We start from the raw sequence: 19,939 nt of genomic DNA, 5'->3' as shown, positions 1-19,939 counted from the left end.
GCTGCTGGAGTTTTTAAATACCGTGTCCACTCACTGTCCACTCTATTAGACACTCCTACCTAGTTGGTCCTCCTTGTAGATGTAAAGTCAGAGACGATCGTCATCTATTGCTGCTGTTTGAGTTGGTCATCTTCTAGACCTTCATCAGTGGTCACAGGACGCTGCCCACTGGGCGCTGTTGGCTGGATGTTTTTGGTTGGTGGACTATTCTCAGTCCAGCAGTGACAGTGAGGTGTTTAAAAACTCCAGTAACGCTGCTGTGTCTGATCCATTTATACCAGCACAACACACACTAACACACCACCACCATGGTCAGTGTCACTGCAGTGCTGAGAATGATCCACCACCTACGTAAATAATACCTACTCTGTGGTGATCCTGTGGGGGTCCTGACCATTGAAGAACGGGATGAAAGTAGGCTAAAAAAGTATGTAGAGAAACAGATGGACTACAGTAAGTAATTGTACAACTACAAACTGCTTCTATATGGTAAGTGGAGCTGATAAAATGGACAGTGAGTGTACAAACAAGGAGGTGGTTTTAATGTTATGGCTGATCAGTTGGCTGGCCGAAGCCCTGTGAAAGGATTGGTGCCCTGTCCAGGGTATTACTGCTATATAACCGATGTATCACAATGAAACAGGTCATGCCGCAACCCTGACCAGGATAAAGTGGTTAATAAAAATGAAATGAAATGAATGAATGTAGAAATAACAGCTTTCTTCTTGTCAGCTTTTACACAGTCTCATTATTTCCGTGTATTGAGTTAAAGCGAACGTCTACAATTTCTTCTGAGTTTAAGGACTGTTATGAGTTATTTCATTTTCCCACAAGAGGTCACATCTGTAAAAAACAGGAACCTTCGAATACAGTACAGAAACAAACCCTTTTCAAAATGCAAGGGTCCTCACTTGTAACCTTCGGTGTATACACCAAAGCACATATTCGACAGCTAATGCCTGCTATTGACAGCAAGAAGAAAGTTCACGTTCATGCCTTCTTTAATTTGCTTTAACTAAGCTCAACAGGCACTTATCCTTCCCTTCGTTCATACCGATCTCTTTGGTAAACTATACTATCTCTAAGAGTTTGTTATTAGCGATACGTAGCCTCTTGTAAGTACGAAGCAATAAAAACTTCCCTCACAATGCCCTCACACTCACGCTCTCAGAGAACTGCTTAATCTCACACATTAGAAAAAGCTAAATAGCTAAAAACTACTCAATGCTTCAATAAAATAGGTTTAAAATCAGTTTTCAGTGCTGTTTACATGTTTGGCCTCCTCTTTAAAGTACAGCGTCACGCTTTAAAAATACACAGACACACAAAAATATTAAGACCAACCATGACATTGCGCTTGACACAGTAAGGAATGTAATAAATGTTGAGATCTGAGTGCCTTTCATAAAGGTCCAATCATTACGGCCACATGACTGGGTTGAAGTATTTCCAAAACAGCAAGAAGTGCTTTAGTACGAAATAGGGACAATCCACAAAACTTCAATAGGGGTTGCCAAGAAGAAACATTTATAACATTTGGTACGCACCTAGATTTTTTAGGGGGGTCGCCACTGGTGATTAGGGATGTAACGATGCACCACAAGACAGTTAAAAATCGATTCACATGTGTAACGATTCAAACAATGAATCAATATTCACTGTAAACAGCAGAGGGCACTGGCACTATTCACCTCGCCTGGTTGCCAGGTTCGGAATTTTCCAGCCAAATATATTTATATATTTATATATTTTTTATTTGTATTATTCATTTATTTATTTAATGTGGGATTTATTTCATTTCAGTTTTTTTACACAAAAAGGGAAATGTGCAGTATTGTTTGGCATAGTTTGTGCCTACCTCAGAAATAAAAGGGCATTCATTATTTAGATAAATAAAAGATAAGTAAAATACAGTATTTTATTTTATCTGTCATCATTTGTCTTCAATTTCATTTTGTTAAATCTTTAATTTTGTCAATATCATGAATCGCATCGCGGGTAGAGTGTATCGTTACATCCCTACTGGTGATCATTGTAGTCCGAACACCAGCTTGGCATGGTTTTGTGTTGAATCCCCTTTCTAAGGGAACACTCCTTATTTATCCAGGCCTGGGACCTGCACTTACAGCGCACTGACAAATGCACCTCTCAAGGGCTAGGCTGTTCGGCCACATCCCCCTCCAGACACAGCCAGCTGTCTATAAAAGTTCACTTACATAATGAGTCAAAACGGGTTTCAAAAAGCTCAGGTGGCACAGCGGGAAAATACGCTAGCACTCCAGAGCTGAGATTTCGAATACATCGTATTGAATCTCAGCTCTGCCATCCGGCTGGGCTGGGCGGCTACATGAACAACGTTTGGCTGTTGTTCATCCAAGGAGGGAGCCGGATAGGGACCTCATAACTGATGCAATTATGACCTCTGCAGGCTGATTGATGAGGAAAAATGTTGATCAGGGTGTGTCTCTCCGTGCATAAAGCTAATCCGCATATGAACTCGCCTCGTGCAGGTGGAAAGATGCAGTCGGGTACTGCTCACGTGTCGGAAGGGGTGTGTGTCAGTTCGCTCTCCTCAATCGGGGCGGGGGTCAGCATCAGTAGAAAGGAAGCATAACACAAATGGGTAAAAAAAATTGGACGTGCTAAAATTGGGAAAATGCATAAAAAAAGAACAGTGGGTCATAAAGACTTTTTTATGTAAGAAAAACAATATATGTAAAGAAACATATTTCTGCCTTTTCATGCCAGTTTAAACACTATGCCCTGTTTTTACCTGCTGGATCAGCTTGTTTGTTTACACTCCACCTTTTTGAATGTGGAATTTGTCTACTTTTGGTGCACAGACTTGACTAAAAGCTTCAATGCTTCCCAATGCTAATTACTTTTAAATGTGCTGTTTTAAATGTCACTTCGATCTAGCGTGGTTTGTTTGTTTATTAGGATTTTAACGTCATGTTTTACACTTTTGGTTACATTAATGACAGAAATGGTAGTTACTCATTACTAGAGATGCATGAGTACCGATGAATACCGAGAATCTGGTATCGGGTATTTGCCCGATACCGCGCTCATTAACTTGTACTCGTACTCGCAAACGAGGCTCCGATACTAAACATCCGATACCGTGTACCTAGTGCACGTTGCTGCGCTATGCCTGGTTCACACTACACGACTTTTGCTCTGATTTCCGCTCGGCGACTGGTCGGCGCTAGATTTGCTGGCTCGGGAGCAACTCGGCGTTCGCTCGGCGATCAAAACTCGGCTCTCGATCGCTAAGTGTGAACTATCCAACAACTCGATCCGACCGGCTCGCCGACCGCTCTGCGACCGGATCGAGTTTTCCAGCATGTCAGATATCTGATCTGAGATGTGCGACTGGCAGTGAGTGACATGTCGAACAGCCAATGAGAACGCAGGATACGGTGTGAGGGGAAACGCAGAGTGGAGCGTAAACAGGTGGGACAGGGGGATAATATAGTTTATATCAGAATACACCGGCACACACACACACGTTTTACAGTATTTCTGACCTGATCGTTCTCTACAAAACATAACAACAAAAATATTTATTAACCTCCAACTCACTACAGAACAATCCATGCTATTCGTGTTGCCAAATCCACTCCGATTCATTTATTTTTCCTCCTTGATTTCATCACGTCAGCGCACAAACACTTTGATCACTCACCACTTGTTGACGTGCATTTTTGGACGTGGTATCATTAAACTTCTCGTCACTTCTCACGTGTGTTTTGGTTTAAAAAAAAACGGTATTCTAAATAAGTATTGGTATTGGTATCGGTATCGGTATCAGCAAGTACAAAAATACATGTACTTGTACTCGTACTCGGTTGGGAAAAAATGGTATTGATGCATCCCTACTCATTAAACAACATTCATCAGTTCACAAAGTTATATCAAACACAGTCATGGACAATTTTGTATCTTCAATTCATCTCACTTGCATATCTTTGGACTGTGGGAGGAAATCGAAGCACCCGGAGGAAACCCACAAGGACACAGGGAGAACATGCAACATCAAACCCAGGACCTTCTTGCTGTTAGGTGACAGTTCAGCGTTGTAAGGTTAACAGGTATTAGTACAGATCAATGGTGCCCCATGTTTACAGTCCCCCTCTCTTTACATGCTGTGAAGCTAAAATGTTTATTGTATTAATTATATCGCCTTTTTTAAAACTACACATATTAATGCCCAACAAGCTTATGGTCAGGTGTCCACACACTTTTGGTCATATAGTGTGTATGCAATGACACATAGATAAGCATTTAAATTGCAATTGCCCCACTTTGTCTCCCAGTCTTTTCATTTGCAATTCTCGATTGTAAATGTTACCGCTTGTGCAACCCCGATCCGATCAAGGAGAGCCGGATTACCACATGGCACCTCAGACACGTGACCAATCTGCAGCAGCTTCTTATCACCAGTACTGGGTTCTCACACAATTACAGAGCCTGACAACATGACCCCAAATCCCCATTCATACAGGTGCCCGAAACAAGTCCACAAACACGGTCAATTGTGTTTGTGTGGACGCCTGGCCAAGTCAGTGGCTCTACTGAGATTTGAACTTAGCAGTGGTGTGCTAGAGCATTCAACCTTTGCACCCCCTGAGTGCCCCTGGTTTATTATTTCAGATTTTTTATCATGTGCTGTTTTTCTGGGCATGTGTTCGTTTAAAAAAAAATTAACTACTGGACCCAGAATTCCACTTAGCAAAAGCCAAGCAACCTTGCATATGTAAACTGTTGGAACTGGACAGAAATTAGACTTTACACAGCAGAATCTAATACTAATAATTATGATTATTATAATTAGGGCCCTACTAAATTGACAGGAAAATGTCCTCGACTTTCGAAAATCACAGACTTCACAGATTTTTAAAGAAAAGGGCCACATTTCACAGCAATCATTAAATTACACTCATACGTTGAATGATGGAATAAATGGAAACTACAATTCACAGCACATCCTACCTTAACGATTGAATGTAAATCTAAAACATCCAGCGATGGTGCAAGGTTCTGTCTCAAATACGAAAATTCTCATGTGTGTTTGACACACCCCCCCCCTGCGTCCACAAACTGGTTGGGAGCAGTGCTGGGCATGCCGATGGTACATTCGGTATACCGTCTTTGATTAATTACATTTACATTACATTTTCAGCATTTAGCAGACGTCTTTATCCAAAGCGACTTACAGTACTGTGACAGTATACAGTCTGAGCAATTGAGGGTTAAGGACTTTGCTCAAGGGCCCAACAGCAGCAACCTGGCAGTGGTGGGGCTTGAACCGGTGACTAGGGTTGGGCGATATTGCCGATTTTCATACCGCCATACCGTCTTCAAAAAATACCGCGGTATACGGTATTACCGCGCAGGCGCGTAGGGGGCGTGTCTGTCTGTTAGTGATGGGTCGTTCGCGAACGATCCGATTCTATTGAACGGCTCTTTGAAATGAACTAAAGGAACCCGAGTCGCGACTCTGGGAGCTGTTATATAGGGTGTGTTCGAAAAGCTAGGGAGCTCCCTACATATATTTTTATTTTATAATGACTGATTAATTCCGTCTACTGATGCGGAGTGGGTGAAATACAGCCGATTAGAACTGCGCAGTTATCACGGGGAGCGACACACCCACACACAGATAAAGAGAGCGCTAGTAGTATTATGACAAATAATTGAGAAAAAACTTGTTTAATGATGTTAAATCTGATTGGTTCATGGCGTGTATGTTTTAAAGCAGAAACAAACACAGGCACAAACACATCTCTGATTTTTATGAAACTTAATGCAATGCAACCACAGTCTGTCTTTTTCCTGTAGTTTCCTTTTAAAATAAATCTTTTTTCTCATTGAAGTGTTGTTTGAATTATGCCTACATTTAAGGCAAGGTAGCAAAATTTTCATGATCGTTCATCATTGATATTAATATCGGGGCTGTCTTATACTAAGCTAACAGTTAGCTTTTTGCCATTCAAACCAATGGGATGGGATAGCACAGTGCGCTAGCATGTCAACTCACAAGCTCGATTTTGCAAATAAAAACACGTGCAAGTTTATACAAGTTCAATAATCATCAATAATCATTTATTTACGTTAGAAAATAATTCCGTTTCTCCGCACCGTCAGCCATGTTTTAAGCCAAGGACACTTCCGATGCTCACTCGTTCTTGAAATGTTAAGATCCCGAACTACAGCTTATTAAGGCATTTAAGGTTTCAAACGGCCTCCTTCTCGGGAGCGCGCATAGGATGACGTAAAACGCGTCTATGTAGAGCGCGCACTAGTTTTCGTGTTATCACCTCAGTGATCACCTCCACAACCAATCAGTGAGCTCCAACCGCCTACCCCTCCCACCCCTCCCTTACTGTGGATGCGCGCATGTCCTAAAGTCTCCGTTTTTAAGGTAAACCTGAAGCAAAAATTTGGCGCTTCACATTTTTTTTTAAATACCGTCACCATTTTTAAATACCGCGGTATACCGTAATACCGTCATACCGCCCAACCCTACCGGTGACCTTCTGCTTACTAATCCAGTACCTTAACCACTAGGCTACAACTGCCCTCATACCGTATGGATTTTTCAAATACCGCCATACCATAGCATAGTTAATACAACAGCTGTAGGTTTCAGTAGGCAGCAGATCATATAATATTCCTTTATAGACAGTCGAGAAAGAAGCTTTCAGAGCAATAATTAGAACCGTGTATTCCAGGTATGTCTTACGGGGTGAAAATACTTCAGGTCAATTGCTAAATCAACGTTATAAGCAAACTGAAAGCAGAGATATTTAAAGTCATCCACTTCTCTACAACAGACCTGGGGTCAAGTTGTACAGTGGAGTTTGCAAATGTTGTTTCATTTGTTAAATGGAGAGCTAAGGGTAAATGTGTAATACTTAAATATTAAATAAACAATAAAAAAAAGCCACACCTTCGGCTCGTGCCTGCGACCAAATCACAGCCGTGATGTTATTCGCAATAACGCACTCCCTCTCGTGTTCTATTGCTTAAATACAACAGTTTTTACAAAATAAAGAAAGAAAATAAATCAAAGAAGCCCTGAATTTCATATTAAATATGCTTTAATATTGACAATATCTTCCGCCAAAAAGTAGTTCCACAACCAATATAAAGTTTAACACTACAAAGCAGACATCCCAAGTTGCAAAAACTCATTTCAGGGAGGTAAGAACAACAAGAATACAAAGTCAAGAACCTCCGAAGAGAAAAAAAGAAACAAAAAACATCTTGCACACACCAAAGGATATGGGTGAGAACAGAACTCTTAGCTGCTGCTAACTGGGCTATTAAGCTAACTGTTCGCGTTACAAACACATTAATGTTCCCTACATAGTGCACTAGATTGTGTATCGGATAACGCATTCATGTTCACTACATAGTGCACTAGACAATATATTAGACAATTGATTTATGTTCCCTACACAGTGCGCTAGATTGTATATCAGATAACGGATTTAAAAAAAAAAAGGCTGTGTCGCCTGCATGCGCGTTTGTGTGCATGAAGCTTGTCGTTTCTGGCAACGCGTGAGCGGAGTAATACCATTAAGGTGTGAAAAGACCGTGCTGTTATCACGAATATCAGCACAGTTAGGATGCTTCTCAACCAATCAGATTGTAAGGTCGAAACTACCAGTTGTATAAAAAAGCAATAGAACACTTAGGGTCGTGTGTTATTGCGAATAACATCACAGCTGTGATGATCTTGATGTTATTCGCGATAACACACTCCCTCTCGTGTTCTATTGCTTAAATATTTATGTCTATTATTGGATAAGATCCTTGCAAAACTGGCATGAACAACACTTCTACACAACATGCATAGAGCATGATGAAATTTGGACCAATCTCCTCACAAAGAACCAGCTCTGTTAAATCTGTCACTTGTTAAGAATAATATGTTTTATAGAAATTAATGTTTGGGGTTTCTTTACTATCAGTGTCCCTGCTGTGAAAAGCTCCATCCATCTCTTCTTCTAGAGGAATGTAACTGGCATGCAGCCTCTTGCCAATTACTGTGATGCAACCCAATAATGTTGAGGTCAGAAAAGGCAAATGCAGCCTTGCAGTCTGCTAGGTCTGGAGAATGTTACAGTCTATAACAGAGCTGTCATTCCAGAGCCAGTCCCAACCAGTCACTAGTCTTTCCTCAACTCATAATGCAGCACAGATTTCTCCGCTCTTTATACACACTTTCCCCAACCACACACATACACACACACACACATGTACGCTAAAGCGTTGCCAAATGCTGTACAGCGGGTCCTAAATTTATAGTTACTGAAAAAGCATTCCGGAGTCAAAAAGAGAAACAAGTCACTTACTGCCACTGCTGCAGCTCAGACTGGTACAGGCACTGGATATAGAAAGGTTTCCTGATTGATTGGCACTGAAGCCGTAACCGTCTAGAATGCCAGGGACAGGAGTGCTGCCAGGCTGAAAGTTGTTGATAGAGCTGGATGGTTTGGAGCTGCCACAGTTCTGAGAGAGAGAAAAAAGAATTGTAATATTAGAGCTGTGTTTAGTCAAGTCCTGGTAGCTGTACATTTCAACTAAGTGTTAATCATCAGCATATTTGACTTAAAACCGGAGCTTTAGTCCAAAATCATGCATTGAGTCAAGATCAAGTCTAACAGGGGTTAAGTCCAAGTTGAGACTGAATCAATATAAAAATAAAACTGGGACTAAACCTAGAATTTAATTTCTGGGACCACTGATGAAAGTCTAGAAGATGACCAACTCAAACAGCAGCAATAGATGAGCGATCGACTAGGAAGGAGTGTCTAATAGAGTGGACAGTGAGTGGACACGGTATTTAAAAACTCCAGCAGCGCTGCTGTGTCTGATCCACTCATACCAGCACAACACACTCTAACACACCACCACCATGTCAGCGTCACTGAAGTGCTGAGAATGATCCATCGCCTACAGTAAATAATACCTGCTCTGTGGTGGTCCTGAGGGAATCCTGTGGGGGTAAAAGCAAGCTAAAAAGTTGTTGAAAAAGTTTTCTCCCATTTCTCCCAATTTAGCGTAGTCAATTTTGTCTTCTGCTGCTGGGGGATCCCTGACTGCAGTCGAGGTGGGTATATTGCTGCTCATGCCTCCTCAGACCCGTGCTTTTTCACCTATGCACTCTGCACAGGCGTGCGCTCTGCCTCTCTATCTGCTAATCAGGGTCCTTACACAGTGTTTGAAGACCCCACCCACATAGTTCGGTCATCCCGCCCTAACAGAAACGTGTCTGCTGAAGGCACTGCCAATTATGCCCGCTAGACGGCACCCAGCCGACCGGTGGCAACGCCGAGTTTCGAACCAAGAAGTTCAGAATCTCCCGGGGGGAACATGCAAACTCCACAAAGAAAGGACCCAGACTGCTCCATCTTGGAATCTAACCCAGGACCTTCTTGCTATCAGGTGACAGTGCTACCCACCGAGCTACTGTGCTGCCCTAGCGTTTAATTAATCCATAGAAAATAAAATCCCAAACTTAACAAGATCATGTAGGGCGCTCAGGTGGGCGTGAATTTGATTCTCAGCTCTGCCACCAATACAAACAAAAACTGGCTTGTCCTGGGGGGAGAGAGCCTCTCTTAAACAAAGGCAGGAGGGGTCATAGTTATTTTAATTAAAACCTCTCCCGAGTGGTAGATGGTGCCTGCACAAAGACAGGGGATAAAGCAGATTGGTATGTGATTCTTCATGCGCATCATGGATATACAGATCCCTATATTAACCCACTGGTGCAAGTTTATATATATATATATATATATATATATATATATATATATACAGTGTATCACAAAAGTGAGTACACCCCTCACATTTCTGCAGATATTTAAGTATATCTTTTCATGGGACAACACTGACAAAATGACACTTTGACACAATGAAAAGTAGTCTGTGTGCAGCTTATATAACAGTGTAAATTTATTCTTCCCTCAAAATAACTCAATATACAGCCATTAATGTCTAAACCACCGGCAACAAAAGTGAGTACACCCCTTAGTGAAAGTTCCTGAAGTGTCAATATTTTGTGTGGCCACCATTATTTCCCAGAACTGCCTTAACTCTCCTGGGCATGGAGTTTACCAGAGCTTCACAGGTTGCCACTGGAATGCTTTTCCACTCCTCCATGACGACATCTTAGAGGTGTGTTTGGGGTCATTATCATGCTGGAACACTGCCCTGCGACCCAGTTTCCGGAGGGAGGGGATCATGCTCTGCTTCAGTATTTCACAGTACATATTGGAGTTCATGTGTCCCTCAATGAAATGTAACTCCCCAACACCTGCTGCACTCATGCAGCCCCAGACCATGGCATTCCCACCACCATGCTTGACTGTAGGCATGACACACTTATCTTTGTACTCCTCACCTGATTGCCGCCACACATGCTTGAGACCATCTGAACCAAACAAATTAATCTTGGTCTCATCAGACCATAGGACATGGTTCCAGTAATCCATGTCCTTTGTTGACATGTCTTCAGCAAACTGTTTGTGGGCTTTCTTGTGTAGAGACTTCAAAAGAGGCTTCCTTCTGGGGTGACAGCCATGCAGACCAATTTGATGTAGTGTGCGGCGTATGGTCTGAGCACTGACAGGCTGACCCCCCACCTTTTCAATCTCTGCAGCAATGCTGACAGCACTCCTGCGCCTATCTTTTAAAGACAGCAGTTGGATGTGACGCTGAGCATGTGCACTCAGCTTCTTTGGACGACCAACGCGAGGTCTGTTCTGAGTGGACCCTGCTCTTTTAAAACGCTGGATGATCTTGGCCACTGTGCTGCAGCTCAGTTTCAGGGTGTTGGCAATCTTCTTGTAGCCTTGGCTATCTTCATGTAGCGCAACAATTCGTCTTTTAAGATCCTCAGAGAGTTCTTTGCCATGAGGTGCCATGTTGGAACTTTCAGTGACCAGTATGAGAGAGTGTGAGAGCTGTACTACTAAATTGAACACACCTGCTCCCTATGCACACCCGAGACCTAGTAACACTAGCGAGTCACATGACATTTTGGAGGGAAAATGACAAGCAGTGCTCAATTTGGACATTTAGGGGTGTAGTCTCTTAGGGGTGTACTCACTTTTGTTGCCGGTGGTTTAGACATTAATGGCTGTATATTGAGTTATTTTGAGGGAAGAATAAATTTACACTGTTATATAAGCTGCACACAGACTACTTTTCATTGTGTCAAAGTGTCATTTTGTCAGTGTTGTCCCATGAAAAGATATACTTAAATATCTGCAGAAATGTGAGGGGTGTACTCACTTTTGTGATACACTGTATATATATCAAAAAGTATTTAGTCAGCCACTGATTGTGCAAGTTCTCCTACTTAGGAAGATGAGAGAGGTCTGTAATTTTCATCACAGGTACACGTCAACTATGAGAGACAAAATTAGAAAAAAAAATCCAGGAAATCACATTGTAGGATTTTTAAAGAATTTATTTGTAAGTTATGGTGGAAAATAAGTATTTGGTCAATAACAAACAAGCAAGATTTCTGGCTCTCACAGACCTGTAACTTCTTCTTTAAGAAGCTCTTCTGTCCTCCACTCGTTACCTGTATTAATGGCACCTGTTTGACCTCGTTTACTGTATAAAAGACACCTGTCCACAGCCTCAAACAGTCAGACTCCAAACTCAACCATGGCCAAGACCAAAGAGCTGTTGAAGGACACCAGGAAGAAAATTGTAGACCTGCACCAGGCTGGGAAGAGTAAATCTACAACAGGCAAGCAGGTTGGTGTGAATAAATCAACTGTGGGAACAATTGTAAGAAAATGGAAGACATACAAGACCATTGATAATCTTCCTTGGGGTCAAGATCTCATCCCGTGGGGTCAAAATGATCATGAGAACGATGAGCAAAAATCCCAGAACTACACGGAGGGACCTGATGAATGACCTGCAGAGAGCTGGGACCAAAGTAACAAAGGTACCATCAGTATACACACTACGCCGAGAGGGACTCAAATCCTGCAGTGCCAGGTGTGTCCCCCTGCTTAAGCCAGTACATGTCCAGACCCGTCTGATGTTTGCCAGAGAGCATATGGATGATCCAGAAGAGGATTGGGAGAATATCATGTGGTCAGATGAAACCAAAATGGAACTTTTTGGTAAAAACTCAACTCGTCGTGTTTGGAGGAAGAAGAAGAACCCAAGAACACCATACCTACTGTGAAGCATGGGGGTGGAAACATCATGCTTTGGGGCTGTTTTTCTGCAAAGGGGACAAGACGACTGATCCGTGTTAAGGGAAGAATGAACGGGGCCATGTATCGTGAGATTTTAAGTCAAAACATCCTTCCATCAGTGAGAGCATTGAAGATGGAACGTGGCTGGGTCTTCCAGCATGACAATAATCCAAAACACACCGCTCGGGCAACGAAGGAGTGGCTCCGTAAAAAGCATTTCAAGGTCCTGGAGTGGCCTAGCCAGTCTCCAGACCTCAACCCCATAGACAATTTGTGGAGTCTGTGTTGCCCAGCGACAGCCCCAAAACATCACTGCTCTAGAGGAGATCTGCATGGAGGAATGGGCCAAAATACCAGCTACAGTGTGTGCAAACCTGGTGAAGACTTACAGGAAACGTTTGACCTCTGTCATCAGAGGTTATGTTACAAAGTATTGAGTTGAACTTTTGTTATTGACCAAATACTTATTTTCCACCATAATTTACAAATAAATTCTTTAAAAATCCTACAATGTGATTTCCTGGATTTTTTTTTCTCATTTTGTCTCTCATAGTTGAAGTGTACCTATGATGAAAATTACAGACCTTTCTCATCTTTCTAAGTAGGAGAACCTGCACAATCAGTGGCTGACTAAATACTTTTTGGCCCCACTGTATATATATATATATATATATATATATATATATATATATATACAGTGTATCACAAAAGTGAGTACACCCCTCACATTTCTGCAGATATTTAAGTATATCTTTTCATGGGACAACACTGACAAAATGACACTTTGACACAATGAAAAGTAGCCTGTGTGCAGCTTATATAACAGTGTAAATTTATTCTTCCCTCAAAATAACTCAATATACAGCCATTAATGTCTAAACCACCGGCAACAAAAGTGAGTACACCCCTTAGTGAAAGTTCCTGAAGTGTCAATATTTTGTGTGGCCACCATTATTTCCCAGAACTGCCTTAACTCTCCTGGGCATGGAGTTTACCAGAGCTTCACAGGTTGCCACTGGAATGCTTTTCCACTCCTCCATGACGACATCACGGAGCTGGCGGATATTCGAGACTTTGCGCTCCTCCACCTTCCGCTTGAGGATGCCCCAAAGATGTTCTATTGGGTTTAGGTCTGGAGACATGCTTGGCCAGTCCATCACCTTTACCCTCAGCCTATTCAATAAAGCAGTGGTTGTCTTAGAGGTGTGTTTGGGGTCATTATCATGCTGGAACACTGCCCTGCGACCCAGTTTCCGGAGGGAGGGGATCATGCTCTGCTTCAGTATTTCACAGTACATATTGGAGTTCATGTGTCCCTCAATGAAATGTAACTCCCCAACACCTGCTGCACTCATGCAGCCCCAGACCATGGCATTCCCACCACCATGCTTGACTGTAGGCATGACACACTTATCTTTGTACTCCTCACCTGATTGCCGCCACACATGCTTGAGACCATCTGAACCAAACAAATTAATCTTGGTCTCATCAGACCATAGGACATGGTTCCAGTAATCCATGTCCTTTGTTGACATGTCTTCAGCAAACTGTTTGCGGGCTTTCTTGTGTAGAGACTTCAGAAGAGGCTTCCTTCTGGGGTGACAGCCATGCAGACCAATTTGATGCAGTGTGCGGCGTATGGTCTGAGCACTGACAGGCTGACCCCCCACCTTTTCAATCTCTGCAGCAATGCTGACAGCACTCCTGCGCCTATCTTTCAAAGACAGCAGTTGGATGTGACGCTGAGCACGTGCACTCAGCTTCTTTGGACGACCAACGCGAGGTCTGTTCTGAGTGGACCCTGCTCTTTTAAAACGCTGGATGATCTTGGCCACTGTGCTGCAGCTCAGTTTCAGGGTGTTGGCAATCTTCTTGTAGCCTTGGCCATCTTCATGTAGCGCAACAATTCGTCTTTTAAGATCCTCAGAGAGTTCTTTGCCATGAGGTGCCATGTTGGAACTTTCAGTGACCAGTATGAGAGAGTGTGAGAGCTGTACTACTAAATTGAACACACCTTCTCCCTATGCACACCTGAGACCTAGTAACACTAACAAATCACATGACATTTTGGAGGGAAAATGACAAGCAGTGCTCAATTTGGACATTTAGGGGTGTAGTCTCTTAGGGGTGTACTCACTTTTGTTGCCGGTGGTTTAGACATTAATGGCTGTATATTGAGTTATTTTGAGGGAAGAATAAATTTACACTGTTATATAAGCTGCACACAGACTACTTTTCATTGTGTCAAAGTGTCATTTTGTCAGTGTTGTCCCATGAAAAGATATACTTAAATATCTGCAGAAATGTGAGGGGTGTACTCACTTTTGTGATACACTGTATATATATATATATATATATATATATACATTGGTATGTAAAAGTTTGGGCACCCCTGATATTTTTCATGATTTTCCTTTATAAATGATTGGTTGTTCGGATCAGCAATTTCAGTTAAATATATCATATAGCAGACGAACACAGTGATATTTGAGAAGTGAAATGAAGTTTATAGGATTTACAGAAAGTGTGCAATAATTATTTAAACAAAATTAGGCAGGTGCATAATTTTTGGCACCCCAACAGAAAAATTACATCAATATTTAGTAGATCCTCCTTTTGCAGAAATAACAGCCTCTAAACGCTTCCTATAGCTTCCAATGAGAGTCTGGATTCTGGTTGAAGGTATTTTGGACCATTCTTCTTTACAACACATCTCCAGTTCAGTCAGGTTTGATAGTTTCCGAGCATGGACAGCCCGCTTTAAATCACACCACAGATTTTCAATAATATTCAGGTCTGGAGACTGAGATGGCCATTCCAGAACGTTGTACTTGTTCCTCTGCATGAATGCCTAAGTAGATTTTGAGCAGTGTTTAGGGTCGTTGTCTTGTTGAAGTATCCAGCCCCGGCGCAACTTCAACTTTGTCACTGATTCTTGAACATTGTTCTCAAGAATCTGCTGATATTGACTGGAATCCATGCGACCCTCAACTTTAACAAGATTCCCAGTACCTGCACTGACCACACAGCCCCACAGCATGATGGAACCGCCACCAAATTTTACTGTGGGTAGCAAGTGTTTGTCTTGGAATGCTGTGTTCTTTTTCCACCATGCATACCGCCCCTTGTTATGACCAAATAACTCAATTTTAGTTTCATCAGTCCACAGCACCTTATGCCAAAATGAAGCTGGCTTGTCCAAATGTGCTTTAGCATAACTCAAGCAACTCTGTTTGTGGCGTGTGCGCAGAAAAGGCTTCTTCTGCATTACTCTCCCATACAGCCTCTCCTTGTGCAAAGTGCGCTGAATAGTTGAACGATGCACAGTGACACCATCTGCAGCAAGATGATGTTGTAGGTCTTTGGAGCTGGTCTGTGGGTTGACTATGACTGTTCTCACCATCCTTCGCCTCTGCCTATCTGAGATTTTTCTTGGCCTGCCACTTCGGGCCTTAACTAGAACTGTGCCTGTGGTCTTCCATTTCCTCACTATGTTCCTCACAGTGGAAACTGACAGCTGAAATCTCTGAGATAGCGTTCCCCTAAACCATGATGTTGAAACATACCATTTAGGTTATTTAGAAATAAAAACAGGCACTTCTTTTAAAGAATCTTAACTTTATATGAGCACTACTCAAGTAAAAACCTGGCAACCTTGGAGGAGTGAACTGCACATAGGAGATTTGCATAATCTGAGTTGGCTGCCCTTCATGCAGGCCCACTTTCCAATCCTTTATATGAGTTGCTTTTTCTACATGTTTTTTTGATGTACTTTTTACTATTAAGTCGCCAAACTATTTGGCTAATTATTTTTTAACAGCTGGAGATTCATATACTGTACTTTTTCAGTCTAGACAGTAAACGATTAATTAAAAAAAGTATACTACTTGTCTACTACTTGTTGTAATGACTTGGATAAGGATCCGAGACCATTTTTGTAATGAAGGCTAAAATCCTGGTGCTAACATGAGGTTCACAAACTTTTTCTTGCAACTCTGTCATACTCTAGGCAGTAATCTTGTCAGTACACACCTTTTATCTCTTTTTATATAAAACGAACTTTTAAAATCATTATCGTTCAGCAGACTTTCGAAAATTCGGTCGGTTCCTTCCTGACTGTTGGAAATAGTCTGACATGCAGCATATAGGCCGGCACTTTTCCATCCTATATGGTGTCAAAACTTGAATTAGGATCAAAAAACTAATCTGCTTCCAATTTATATCTATATTTCAGGGCTGTCATGGTCCCAGACCCTGCAAGTATTGAAGAGTGGTCGTTTTTTATTTGGCCAGTACAACTGACAGCTTTATTCCTCTAAGCAATCTGCCACAGTGTGTACAAGTGTGAGGTCATTTAGGTCAGCGGAATCAAGCCTGGAATCAAGCCAGTAACCCTGGTCAAGCCTGTATAAAAATATTACATGGAATATTAGATTCCAGCTTATTTATTAAAGTTCTAGTGCAAATATCCACGCCAAATTTGCACATACTGTCTGTTTACTTAGTATTTGTAAATATCAACAAACATGCATGTATTTGTGATGGGGAGGGTAAATACTACAAAATGAATAACATTATTAGTATGTTGCAAAGTCATAAAAATTGATGACTGCACAGTTTAAAGACAAATACAGTATTTATTGATTTATTTATTGATTTATTTATTTATGTATAAAGATATTATTATATTATATTAATTAATTACTGCACAGCTCTAAGACAAATACAGTATTTATTTATTTATGTATAAAATATTATTATATTATATTAATTAATTACAGCACAGCTTTAAGAAAAATACAGTATTTATTTATTCATTTATGTATAAATATATTATTATGTTATATTAATTAATTACTGCAGTTTTAAGACAAATTCAGTAATTTATTTATTTATTTATGTATAAAAATATTATTATATTATATTAATTAATTACAGCACAGCTTTAACACAAATACAGCAATTTAATTATTTATTTATGTATAAAAATATTATTATATTATATTAATTAATTACAGCACAGCTTTAAGACAAATACAGTGTTATTTATTTATGTATAAAAATATTATTATATTATATTAATTAATTACAGCACAGCTTTAACACAAATACAGCAATTTATTTATTTATGTATAAAAATATTATTATATTATATTAATTAATTACAGCACAGCTTTAAGACAAATACAGTAATTTATTTATTTATTTATGTATAAAAATATTATATTATATTGATTAATTACAGCACAGCTTTAACACAAATACAGTAGTTATTTATTTATTTATGTATAAAAATATTATTATATTATATTATATTATATTATATTTTATTATATTATATTAATTACAGCACAGCTAATTATTTTTTACTTTAAGACAAATATTGTATTTATTTATTACATTATTTATTTTTTATTTAATTAAGCATTGTGACTTCATTTCGGGCCTTCAAAAGACTTCAAAAATCCTCTATAAATTCTGAACAAGATTCAAATCAAGAAATTGGCTAGACCGAGCAACACATTCATCGTATTCTTTAGAAACCAGTCAAGCTTGATTTAACATTTGGGGACGCTGTTGAAACGTCCAGATTAAATGTGTTAGGTGAAGAGACTAAATAGAGAATACATTCTCCCTTAATATGTGGATTGCTTCATAATGTGTAATGCACCAGTGTTGTTTGTGGAGAGGCAGTCCCATATCACCCCCATACATCACTAGGAATATGCACTAGTATGTTAGGTCATACATTGTACCTTTAGTACTTTGAAGAACCAAGCTAGACCATATGGTCGAAAGTATTTGGACACCTAACCATGAGCTTGTTGGACAGCCCATTTCAAAAACAAATGGTATTAAAATAGAATGACCTGTATGTGATCCATTCAGCTAGAACTTAGAGCTTATTTTATAGTATGTCTGTGGAAATTTGTACCCATTCAGTCAAAAAGTATCGCTTGTTTGTATGGCTGGGCACTGATGTTGGTCAAGAAAGCCTCAATTACTGTTCCAGTTATTCCAGAGTTGATCAATGAGACTGAGGTCAGGGCTCTGTGCAGGACAGAGCCCTATGTTTTTATAGAGTTTGCTTTGTGCACAGAGACATGAGCTGCGTCCGGAATCGCATACTTACAGAGTACGTACTAGATTTGAGGAAGTATGCACTACTCAGCCAGTAAAAAAGTACATACTTTCAGTACAGAATTGTGCAGTATGCACACAACACCGCTACGTACTACATCCTCCATCTTACCAACGTCAAGTGATGACGTGGGGATGTGATGACGTAATATCACCATAGTTACAGACTCATTACAAACCCCACTCGCCAAAATGTTGGATATTTATCGTCTTTTTGTTATTTATTCGTCTTTAAAATTTTTATTTTATTTATCTTACTTACACTTGTAAACAGAGGACTCTCCGTTTTCCGCTATCTTTCTTGTTTTTTATTCCGCTTCGAACACCTACGCAGCTCCAGTTGCATTATGGGATACATTAGCGGACCACAAGTGTGCATCGTTTGCATACTCAAACATGGCTGCCCAAGAAGTAGGTCATCCGGGTACTTCTCGCGTACCTTTTTGTGTATACTATGTATTCGGACATACTAACCGCTCTCGCGTACTCATTTCGCGTACTATTGAGTATGGAAGTATGCGATTCCAGACGCAGCTACAGTCATGCTTGAACAGGAAAGGGCCTTCCCTAAACTGTTGCTGCAAAGTTGGAAGCATATAATTTCCTTTATATAATTAATTTTAATACACCTGATAGTAATTGTTGTGCTGTTCCTGCTGTTTTCAGGTTATCCTGCAGCTCTTCTCTTTTTAGCACAACTGTCTGGGGATGATATGTGGTTCCATATACATCCCACTATATTTTAAACTACATTTAAACTACACTACCGGAATAGCGCTAATCTGAAAACAACACCTGTATTACCTATGTTAGCAGCACTAGAGGACTCATTTCACACAGCTCTGGGCCAATACGAAGCAGTATATGTTCTAACGCTACTCATGCTAGAGCAAGTGCAACATTAAAGCACTCAGGTAGACACATTATATGTCCCTGCAGATTTATGAAGCAAAACAGCACTAGCTGAAAAGCCATCTGCTGCTCCAACTCCTATCCTGGGGACTTACAAAATTGGTCAATTGCCAAGAGAGCGCAAAAGGGTTGCAGTGCTAATGCAGAGCGTGACAATATATATCAACTGCTACCTTGCACTGGCGTTTGGGACGCTCGCTGGACATGTTTTACTAGCCTCGGTCTCAGTGTCACGTCTGTCAGTGGGGGTCAAACGGACAGAGTGGGGGGCGAAATTCTAAAATCAATCTAGCTTTAGAAATTGTCTTATTCGGCTCTCAATGACCGGGTGGCACGCGCAGGGCCCGAGAGGGACAGACTGCCGGAGGCCATAAACCGTGACTGGCCTGGAGGAGAGTTAATATGATCGTTCATAAGGCGACAAATCGTCAGAGCAGAGTGGAGCTGAAGGGGAATGTGTTGAGTGTGTCAGGGCAAGAGGTGATGAGAAAGGGGGAAGGGGCTATTAACTACTTTTAAACTGCAGAGGCTAAGTGATCTCCGACCAACAGCAGCCCTACATATAAATACTGAGCTGACAGTTTAATATCGAGGGACAAGCTTGTGCTGGATTAGAAAACATGTAACCCTGGACTGTTGGATGA

At 40.8% G+C, this 19,939-nt stretch overlaps 1 protein-coding gene across 1 annotated transcript in view; it reads right to left on the bottom strand.

Moving 5' to 3' along the window:
* Positions 1-19,939, bottom strand: part of LOC134331863 (adhesion G-protein coupled receptor D2) — a 138,982-nt gene that overhangs the window by 49,394 nt on the left and 69,649 nt on the right. Inside the window, exon 22 of the mRNA XM_063013403.1 lies at positions 8,367-8,523. Within this exon, the coding sequence (XP_062869473.1) occupies positions 8,367-8,523 (157 nt within the window). The remainder of the gene's footprint in view (positions 1-8,366; positions 8,524-19,939) is intronic.

The sequence above is a fragment of the Trichomycterus rosablanca genome, chromosome 17, assembly GCF_030014385.1.
Source record: "Trichomycterus rosablanca isolate fTriRos1 chromosome 17, fTriRos1.hap1, whole genome shotgun sequence".
In the NCBI taxonomy this organism is placed as follows: Eukaryota; Metazoa; Chordata; class Actinopteri; order Siluriformes; family Trichomycteridae; genus Trichomycterus; species Trichomycterus rosablanca.
The sequence above is the reverse complement of the archived record's forward strand: the minus strand, read 5'-3'. Positions and strand labels throughout refer to the sequence as shown.